At 48.1% G+C, this 10,705-nt stretch overlaps 1 protein-coding gene across 1 annotated transcript; it reads right to left on the bottom strand.

The window, feature by feature from the left end:
• Positions 1 to 34: 34 nt before the first annotated feature.
• Positions 35 to 4,096, bottom strand: SMPD1 (sphingomyelin phosphodiesterase 1). The gene is made up of 6 exons (XM_003781479.3): positions 3,623 to 4,096; positions 2,379 to 3,151; positions 1,685 to 1,856; positions 1,344 to 1,420; positions 974 to 1,119; positions 35 to 833 (listed from the first exon to the last, which is right to left on the bottom strand). Exons 1-6 carry the CDS (start codon positions 3,938 to 3,940, stop codon positions 424 to 426), a joined length of 1,896 nt encoding a protein of 631 aa, XP_003781527.1. The 5' UTR covers positions 3,941 to 4,096; the 3' UTR covers positions 35 to 423.
• Between the last annotated feature and the right edge of the window lie 6,609 nt (positions 4,097 to 10,705).

The raw sequence follows: 10,705 nt of genomic DNA, 5'->3' as shown, positions 1-10,705 counted from the left end.
GGAAAGAAGAAATTAGGTTAGTCACAGAGGAGTCTGAAGTCTAAGTCTCTTATCTTTATTTTAATAGCCCAGCAGGATCAGGCAGTAGCAGCTGTACAAGGTTCCTGGCTGGGGCATCACAGGCCTGGGGTGACAGTTCCTGTCTGGTCTGCCCAGGGCAGTGTCAACTTAGGCCTCAGCTCCAGGGCTATGAAAGAACAGCCACTCCACAGCAGTCTAGATACTGGACACAGGCAGAGCAGCCAATCCTCCCATATCCAGCTAAACCAGCTCCAGGAAAGAAGGTCCTGTTTCCTAGTGTACTTGGCGTCCAGGGAGGGGCTCTTCCACCAGACACGATTGCCAGGTTGAAGCACTACCGTGCTATGGGACTTCCCCTCCTTTCCAAAGTCAAGAACTTTCCCAGCTCTGGGCCCTGGGGCCCTAACAGAACACCTTACGTGACCACAGGCTCTGGATATCTTGGAGGTTCCCATCTGGCACCAGGTGGCGGCACAGAGCAGGGCTGTCAGCCCTGGCAGAGAGCTGAGCACACAGAGTCGTGAGGCGGCAGGGTGTGCCACAGGGCTCCGGGGGCGGGTGGCCCTTATGGTAGAGAAACCAGAAGGTCTGGAAGAGTTGCTTGTCGCTCCGCATTCGATAGACCAGGTTGTGCCAGGCAGCAGGCAGGGCATTGGGCAGCCCATAGGTTTCTAGAGCCTTATAGAGGCGCTGCCAGTGTGGTGTGGCTCCTGGCATGTTGGCTTGTGTTAAGTTCAGGATGTAGGTCTCGTGGTCCAGAACCACGTGAGAACTCCCTGGGTAGTCCCCATCTATTAGGTAGACACGGTAACCTGCAAGGAAGGAGAGGAAAGAAGCAGAGGCAAGTCCCCCTTGGTACCTTTGTAGGCCAGCCCTGGCTTTCCCCACTCCCAGCACCACCCTTTTCCCTGTCAATTCCAGGGTGAGGAAGGCTCCCTTCTGCCTCACTCACCAGGATTGAGGCTGATGTAGGTGGTGGCACTGGGTGCCAGGAAGGCAACAGCTAGCGGCCGGCTGAGAGTCTCCTCATCATAGAAGACCTCAAATTCATCCACATGAGTATGGCCAAAGAATTGCCCAGCCAGAGTGTTCTCATACCTGGCCAAAAAACACGAATTGTATTCAGAAGATTCTAGGGAGGGGGAGGAAAAGATCTGGGGAGATGGAATGCTCTTTCTCCAGCCTGTTCAAGTAAGTAGCCTCCCTACTCCGTGGGGCAGTAGGGACGGTGAGATGCCCAAGGGAATTTCCAACCCTGAGACACTTCATCCCCTCACCCCACCCTTCTCTCACTCCCATCTCCCACCCCATCTTCCTCCTACCTGGCTATAATCCGATAATAATTCCAGCTCCAGCTCTTTAGGCAGTGCCCTGGGGGAATGTGGCCAATTATATGCACCTGGCGGGAGTGTAAAGCCAAGTTATCAGGGCATCAAGGTGTCCAGATAGCTCAGGCCAGAGCTGGGAGAGGGGAGAAGTGAATGAAAGGAATTCAAGGATGACCATGAGCTGGGAACCCAAGGGAACAGTGTTGTTGGGAGCATCAGAAAATCAGACTTCTTTGTCCATAGATGCTCCAGCCCAACAGGAGCCTGCTTCTTCCCCAGCCCCCTGCACACCTCCACCACCACATTCCCACCACGTTCCCACCACTCCTCCTCACTTTGTCTCCTCTATCCTCAGCAGCCTGAAGCTCCCCCACCAGCCACTGGAGCTGTCCTGCAGGATCTGTGGAGTTGATCAAGAGCCAGAAGTTCTCACGGGAACAAAAATTCATATTGAGAGAGATGAGGCGGAGGCCAGGGCGTGGGGAAAGGGCATAGAACCCTCCAGTTCTGAAACAAAGTAAACACAAAGGGTCAACAGTCACTCATTCATTATTCTGGTCCTGTAGGCCCAGTCTTATGCTGGGCATCTGGGTGGAGGGCAGAGGCATACACGGCCTCATCCCCATCCTCAAAAAGCTCCCATTCTAGCTGAACAAACAGTACTACTTATAGGGTCTATCTGGCAGAAAAGAATGGCTCAGAGGACTGAAGGCTCTAGGAATTCAGGGGAGAAACAAGAGTGAACTAAAATGGGAAGTGTAGGTCATGCAGAGGGAATCTCCCTGTCACCCGGGCTTGGGTAAGATGGGAACAACTGGGGATGAGTAAAGACACAGACTGGGGCATGGAGAGGGTATGCTGTCTGCATGTTGAAGGAGGGTGACCAGTAAGGTGGGGTCAGATGAGGGGTGCTGGTGAAGAGCACTGAGGACTCATGCTAGAGCAGTCACTGCTAATGCCCCAGGTTCTCTCCCTTCACTTTCATCCACAGTTCTTTTCCCTACCTGGGTTTCCATGGACCATAAGTACCTGAGGGTGTGAAGGGCTTCAGCAGGCAGCCAGGGCTCCCATGCCTTAGCCATTGCCTCATAGAGCCAACGGGAGGAGTGGTTGCCCTTGATGAATGGGGGAGGGAAGCCATTGACCGGTGTGCTTTCGTGGTTGCCCACAGCAGGGTACACTGGCACTGGCCCCAAGAACTTCCTCACGAGGGTTGTGATGGTAGTCAGGGCACGCAGCTGGTCTTGTCGAGATTGCTGCCAGACATCATGGGCAGGAATGTCTCCTGTCCAGTACACCATATCAAAAGGGCCAGCTGGGCCCAGCCCACTCAACAGGCTCTCCAGGGTCCGCAGAGGCAGGTCACACTTGCTGTACTCGCCCCAGTATCCAGCACCTGGCTGGGAGGTGGGTGGCAAGCCAGAGCCCCGGCGGCAACACAGTGGGTCTGCACAGTTAGGGTCCGTGCCCTCCAGGTAGTCATGATCCCAGTGCAGGTCAGTGAGAAAGAGGACCCGGCTGACAGGAGCACCTGGGGCTGGGGGGCTGGGTGGCTTGGGTGGTGGCTTTGGTGTGGCTGGCAAAGAGATGTTCCAAGATGACAAGATGTCCCAGTGTCCACAGGTGGAGCCCAGGAGCAGGCCACAGGCCTCAGATGGACTAAGGACTGAGCGTGTCCATACCTCCACCATATCATCCTCAAAAAGTTGGACAGCTGACTGGCACACAGCAGGCGGTGCTATCTTTAGCAGCTCACACAACTTGATGGCCATGGAACCCAACCGCGCCACATTGGGCTCCTTCTGTGGTGGGAGGAAGGAATGGTGAGAAGTCAGGTAGAGCAGAGGAACCAGGCCAACCATGGCCATCACCCCTTGGGCTTCCATATCCAAATTGGGGCTGGGTTTTGCTCAACACCACCAGGGTGAAAGAACTTCAGTGCACCCCCTGCCTTCTGGACATTGACCTGTGGCAAGCAGCACCAGGCCACTGCTTCCTCTTTAGCTCTGTGGCCAGTGGCATTTCAGGCTTTTGCCTCACCCGCTGGCTTTCTCCCACATTGTCTGCATTCTTTTTTTATTTCACAAAGGTCACAATAAAGTGGTGGTGCCACATAGCCACGGGTGTCCCCAAAAGGGAGCAAACTCAGTAAAGGCTTGTAGATGCTACCCTCCCCATCAGGAACGGCATGGGACCCTAGGGCTTCCTGATTGGCCCCGCCCCCTACCCGGCGCTCCGGGTTGGCCTACTCCACTTAGCCCGCTTCGGCTCACCTTCAGCCCGAAGTTGACGGCGGTGAAAAGGACTTTGCAGACTGGACAGGTGAGATTCCACCACCCAAAGGCATCTCGGAGCTGGGGCACAATGGCATTGAGTGTGGCTGGATGGCCTCGGGCAGGAAGAGGATGGGCTGCTGCCGGGGCCCAGAGAACCGAGGAGTCAGGCAAAGACAGCGCCAGCGCCAGGCCCAGGCCCACCCAAAGGAGTTGGAGGGCCCCCGAGGAGCTGTCCAGTCCCTGCTCCCGGCCAGACTTCGGGTGGCTTTGGCAGGGTGACACCCCGTGGCGGGGTGATATCCCGTGGCGGGGCATTGCCGGGCTTCCTAGACAGCCCCCACTGGCCTAGGTCCTGGCTGGCCCTCAGGGCCCCAGGCAGCGCTGGGGACACCCGATTACCCTTCGCTGTAGTCGGCTGACTGCTCCGCGGCCAGCCGCAAAGCAGCTCCGCCCCTTCCTCTTCCTCTGGTCCCCAGCAGCTGATTCCCGCAGAGGTGGGGAGTCCTGTCAACTCTGAGAAGGCGGAGATAAGAGGGGCGTGCCCGGGACCGCCTAGGTGCCCTGCCCCTCTATCTCGCTCCGCCCCGACCGAGACCGCGCGAGCTGCGGTTACCAAGGGCCCTGCTCTGCGGTCACGCCGAGCGAGGCCTAGCCTGCGCAGGGCTAGTTCTTTGGCACCCCGTGTGGTGTAGTTTGTGGAGGGCCCTTCAGAGGCTCTGTCCAAATCTGCACTCAGATCCCTGGAATAGAAGGGGTGAGGGAGAGTGCAGAGGCGGGCAGGGATCCTCCCACAGCATGTGTTGCCTCTGGCGAGGAGGCGCCTCTTTTCGATTTCCCTTGCTTTGCCACTGGCACCAGTACCCTTGAGTCACCCTGAGAATCTTTGAGTCACCTTTGATTCAGATGAGGAAACTCAGACTCAGAAATGATGAACTAAGAAGCAGTAAAAGCCAAACAGCTGTGACTGCCTAAAATTTGGGCTAGAACTTAGGTCCTTCACCACCCTGTATCCACGATGGTAAAAGCTAACGTTTATTGAGTTCTTTACGACGTTCTAACCCCCAATCCAGGCACCTTATAAGTAATTACTTCAATTCTCACAACAGCCCTAAGAAGTACATATTGTACTATTACCCCATTTTACAGATGGGCAAACTGAGGCATGGGAAAGTTAAGTGGCAAAACAGTAGTTAAAACCTCTGCTGTTTGCCTACTGCTTCTTCGTGATCCACAGAGCTGTCAAGTCCTGTCAGTTCTTTCCTTTGAGAATTTTCTTACTTGGAGAAAGAAAAAATTCCCCAGTCCTAGGAGCATTATCTCAGAGTAATCATGATAATAATTAGCACGCACATATATAAATATATATACATATATGTGTGTGTGTGTGTGTATATATATGTATATATATATATTTGAGACAGAGTCTCAATCACTCTGGGTAGAATGCCATGGTGTCACAGCTCAGAGAAACTTCAAACTCTTGGGCTCAGGTGATCCTCTTTCTTCAGCTTCCCAAGTAGCCAGGACTACACCCACAAGGCCCGGCCATTGTTTTTTTTAGAGATGAGGACTTGTTCTTGCTCAGACTGGTCTCCAACTCTGGCAATCCACCTGCCTCAGCCTCCCAGAGTGCTAGGATTACAGGCATGAGCCACTGCACCCAGTCTTTTACCATACATTTTTAAGATAATGTATTAGATATTTTTCGATGGGCTCAGCATTAATTCAATCCTTACAACAAATTTTGGGAGATAGGTATAATTTTCCCAATCTCACAGAGGAGGAAAGTAGGATTAAGTGAAATCCCACAACTAGCTAGTAAATGCTAGAGCTGGAATTTGAATGCAACATTCTGTCTCTATGCTTTGCTGTGTGGGTATCCACTCAAAACTCCAGAGTTGGTATACAGATCATTTTAGGTCAGGGTGAGGTTTCCGCCTGCAATTCTAATACTCTGAGAGGTCAGGGTGGGAGGATCTCTTGAGCTCAGGAGTTTGAGACCACCCTGAGCAAAGGCAAGACCCCATCTCTACTAAAAAATTAAAAAGTAGCTGGACGTTGTGGTGGGCACCAAGTCCCAGCTCCTTGGGAGGCAGAGGTAGGAGGATCCTTTGAACCCATGAGTCTGAGGTTTCTGTGAGCTAGGCTGACACCATGGCATGCTAGCCTGGGGCAACAGAGTGAGACTTTTAAAACAAATTTTTAAAAAATTATTTTAAGCTGACATTTCAGATTTAATAGATGCAGAAAGAAACCTTCTCGGAGCTTCCCTTGGTCTGACTAAAAGCAAAAAGTTTGGAGAAATGAGGACTGTCACAAATTTCCTCTTTGGAAATTTCCAGATTGGAAGCCCAGAGTAAATCCACCATAAGTGCCCTTACCAGGGGGGTTTTATGGTCCTGAGAAGACAGAGAGCCCACACACACTGGGTATAGGTGAACAGTACCATAAACTTTCTCATCTCCCCTTTGTTCTCTAAAGAAATCCATTTGTGTTCCTTAAAGACACCTACTTGTTTTTCTCCTAATTTTCTCCCTTGTCCAGTTCCTGGGATGAATTATATATATAATCCTTCAACCATTAACGAGCCAGCTACTTTTGTTGGTTTCCTTGTGGATACAAATAAACCCTTTTGTCCTGTTACTTTGTCTTTCTCAGTCTACTTTTACAGGCCCCAGGCACTGAACCCAAGAAGGCAGAGGAAAAAAGTTCTTTCTCCGGACAGCTACTTCTTTGTTATACCTCTATGCTTAAATCTATAATCTTCAAGGATTAAAATTTTGGCAGAAGGAAAAGTAAGAAAATTGTCATACATTAAAGAGCTTGGTACATTGCTGTGAAATGTAATTTCTCCTTTCCCATTTCCCTGTCAGGGATTTCAAGTAGCCTTACTTCTCCTTAACTGCTACTGCTCTGAATCTCTGTCTTTCCTAATGGAGGACACTAGTGACCCCGGGGTCCCGTTCTTCAAGACCTTAACTCATATCCCACCTCCTTAATATATCTTTCTTGATCACTTTCTCCTTTCTCATTTGCCCAGTCCTCTTTTACATAGTATTGTAAAAGAAATAAATATTAAAAAAATAAAATTTTAGGACCCTCTAAATTTATTATACCAAGGGGAAAGTTCAGCTCCAGGGGCCAAGTTAGGTAGCATATTTGCAATTTTGTTGTTGTTATTGTTTATTTTTTAATTTTTTAAACTTTATTCAAATTAATATGAGGTACAGAATTCAGGTTACATTGTTCTTACTTCCAGGGTAAAGTTCCATTTGTAGAATAGCCCCTCACCCAGGGGGCATGTTACACACCCTCACAATGTGCACATTAGGTGAGGTCCTGCCTCATGCCCTCCCTCCCTCTGCCATACGTCCTCTCCCCTCCTCCTTCTGCTTCCCTCTACCCTCAAACTGGACTATACTAGTGTTATTGTTCTTAGGAAAATGTAATTGTTTATATATTGATTTCATATTAGTATGGAGTACACTGGATATTTATCTTTCCATTCTTGAGATACTAAGAAGAATGTATTTCAACTCAGTCTAGGTAAATGTAAAAGATGAAAGTCTCCATCTTTTTTAATGGCTGAATAATATTCCATGGTATACATATACCACAGTTTGTTGATCCCTTCATGGGTTGATGGGCACTTAGGTTGCTTCCACAACTTGGCAATATGAACTGAGCCGCAATAAACATTCTAGTGCAAATGTCTTTGTGGTAAAATTATTTTTGTTCTTCTGAGTAGATATCTAGTAATGGAATTTCAGGGCCAAATGGAAGGTCTGCTTTCAGATCTTTGAGGATTCTCCATACTTGGATTCCTCTCCAAAAAGGCTGTACTAGTTTGCAATCCCACCAGCAGTGTAGAAGTGTTCCCTTCTCTGTACATCCACACCAGTATCTTGTGTTTGGGGACTTTATGGTGTGGGCTAATCTTGTAGGGGTTAGGTGATATCTTAGAGTAGTTTTGATTTGCATTTCTCTGATGATTAAAGACGATGAGCATTTTTTCGTGTTTGTTGGCCATTCGTCTGTCATCCTCAGAGAAGTTTCTGTTCAAATCTCTTGCCCACTTTGTGTTTGTAACTTTGCTTTTTAGATTATAGCTTAACTCTTCCTTACTCTTTATGTTCTGTAAACAACAAGGAAGACCTGAGATCAGATCTCTCCCTTTAGAATCACTGATGTTTGTTATAGATTACCTGTTTTATTGTCCTGTACTTAACTCAGACCAAATGCTACACAAGACCCCGTGACAGTTAATATCTTCACTGGGGAATGTTAAATGTACCTTTCCTGAAAGAAAAAAAAAATCACTTCAACTAATCAGATCTTTGTAACTATGCATTTAGCTCTTGCATAGAATACACTGAAATTCTGTTAAAAATCCCTAAACTTTATCTATATAGGCGATCACAGAATTCTACACTTTGGAGCACTGACTTCCATTCTTTGGTATCTGTGATTCCCAGGAAGCCCATCCTTGAACTCCTGTGCTTGAACAAATTCTCTTTAATTTATATTCTGCCTCTTGGATTATTTTAGATTGTCAGTGTTTTTATACATATTGCTGCTTTTGATAGAACCCTTGCTTCCTCTGGATCACACATGATTATCCTTTTGGATAGGTAGTCCAAAGCCCTTCTTCCCCTGACATGGATGACACTAGTCTCCAGGAATCAGGTACTGAGACAGAGATTAATTTGTAAGAAATGTATTCAAAAATGCTCTTGGAAAAAGCACCTATAAAAGGAGAGGGAAAGAAGCAGAGTTGATCTGTGAAGTTGTGTAATAGAGGCTTCAAGGGTTCCCATGGGAGTTCTGAACCTGGGACCCTTCAGAGTTGTCCCAAAATGAGATGAGACAGTTTGTTTCATTTAAGGAAATTCCAGTAAAGGGCTTACAGATGAGGACTTTCTGTTATGACCATTTTGAGCGGCTGTGTAGAAATAAGTCCTTTGTCCCTGAGAGGCGACCCAGGCGGCACATCACAGGATCCACCACAGCACCTCTTGTGCTATTTCGATCTACTTCATAAAAGTTCTAGAAATAGCACCTCCAGCATACTTAAGAATCTCCCTTCATGGTGGAAACTTAGAAGAAGAAAAACGGGAGGAGAGTAACAGCTCACTGCAGCTGATCTCAAGGCTGCAACTTTTAGCCAGCATCTCTGCTCCCTTTGTGGCTTATCTGATGGTGTGACCCTGACAGGTCTGAGCCCTGGGATCCTGGCGCTCCTCAAGTCATGGCTGCTGCACTTGTGTTTTCATCACCAAAATAGGGCAGGGGAATGCTAAAAGGTGCCTGAGGGAACCAGCCGGATGGTAAGCATATTCCCCTATGTCTCCTAGTGTGACAGTGGTTTATCTACTCCTGACAATCAGGGTCAACACTGTAGTTAGATGGCCATACCTCTTCTCTGCTGGCCCCTTCACGCAAGAAGTTCACAATTCCTAGGCAACAGCCATAACCCTTTACCTTGCTGGACACATTTCTTCATTGGAAACCAGAACCTCTAAATCTTCCAAGCCTAGAGTTGTAGAGGCAGAAAGCAAACATTTCCCAAGTGGGTAACTGGGACTTAATGGCAAGCAGGTTCAGTTCTGCCTCCCCCCACCCCCCACCTTGGTTCTGGACTCATATGGTCTACTTGTTGGAACACAGCCCCATATCAGGCAGTTGGTTTAAAGTGTATACTGCACGCTGAAAGATAGTACCTGTCCTCTCTAGGTGTCACTTCCAAGCTGCTGTGTGTTCACTAGGTCGTTTCCATCACTGTATCAGGCCAGCTGGTATGGTATAATGGCATAAGTAGATACTATCACATAGTCAGATGCCTACTTTATGCCTGTTTTGCTGAAAAGTGGCTCCTTATTTGAAATGATGGTATCAAACACTGTTGTGCAAATTCTGTGGAAGTTCTTGGACAGTGCTGGTGGTTGCAGCCCAGTAGGCATAGAACACAAATCCATTTCTGAAATATGTATCCATTCCTACCAAAACAAATTGCTTTATCTTTAATGGTGGAAGGAGTCCAATGTAGTCAACTCACCACTCTGGTTGGTGCCCTTGAGGAATGCTGCTGTATTGGGGATTTGGCTATTTGTTATTATTGCTGTTGCCAGGTGAGACATTTGACAGTGGCAAAAGCTATGTCTGCCTTACAAATGGAAGTCCATGCTATTGGGCCTATGCTGGTGGGCTTCTGATGGTTCTGTGTTGCCGCTTAAATTCTATTTCGGGGGGAATGTCCTATCACCTCTGTTGCTATCAATGAGTCCAGCTCAGTAGAGGCATTTCCTACTCTCAGCCTTGGCCCAAATAGGAGAGCCATTACAGAACTTTCTAGGGATGCTGGTCCTCCTCTCACCTCACAGTCCTTATTGCTTCAGTAAACTGTGTATCCTCTAGGCTGTTTCACGGAGCACAGTTATTTGGTGAGTTCTCCAGTCATATACAAGGTATGAATGCCCACTTTTCTGAGGCTTTTAATCCTGTCAATTGTGGCATCACCTTTTCATATGCTTCTAATTTTTTGCCGATTAATTACTTTCTGCCTTTTATTATTTTTTTCTAGACTGTTGATTGAATAGCTGCTCACTTTTCTTATCCTTATAGTTACTATTTCTCCCACATTTCTCTAAAGTTGGATGCATAAAACCAGCCGATGCATTCCTTTCCCTCAGTTTTTCAGTGGCTACCTGAGCTCCACCTAACCAATGATGGGTCTGCATTGCCAGCTGGGTGGTGAGTGATCCAGCTCCTAAATTCCAACCCAGCATCTGCTATCTCAGAGCACTCCCACTGTCACGAGTTGGGTTACTCAGGAACATAAGATGGAGATTAATTTACAGGAGGCTTATTAGTTGGTGTTCTCCAAATTACCACCTGTGAAAGGAAATGAAAAAGGTAGGATTGGGCCAAGGAAGAGGATGAACTTTGAGGTAGTATCTACGGAGGCCTCTGCTGACCCTAAAGAATTGTCCTGAGCTGAGGCAAGGGGACTGAGCCTTTATTCTAAATTGATTAGTCATAAGACGTGGGCTGCCCCAGAAAGGGTATATGGCCTTGAGTAGG

This window comes from Otolemur garnettii, unplaced genomic scaffold, assembly GCF_000181295.1.
Source record: "Otolemur garnettii isolate 467f Iridium unplaced genomic scaffold, OtoGar3 scaffold00001, whole genome shotgun sequence".
Lineage (NCBI taxonomy): Eukaryota > Metazoa > Chordata > Mammalia > Primates > Galagidae > Otolemur > Otolemur garnettii.
Note: the sequence above shows the minus strand (reverse complement) of the source record. Positions and strands in the feature narration are given on the sequence as shown.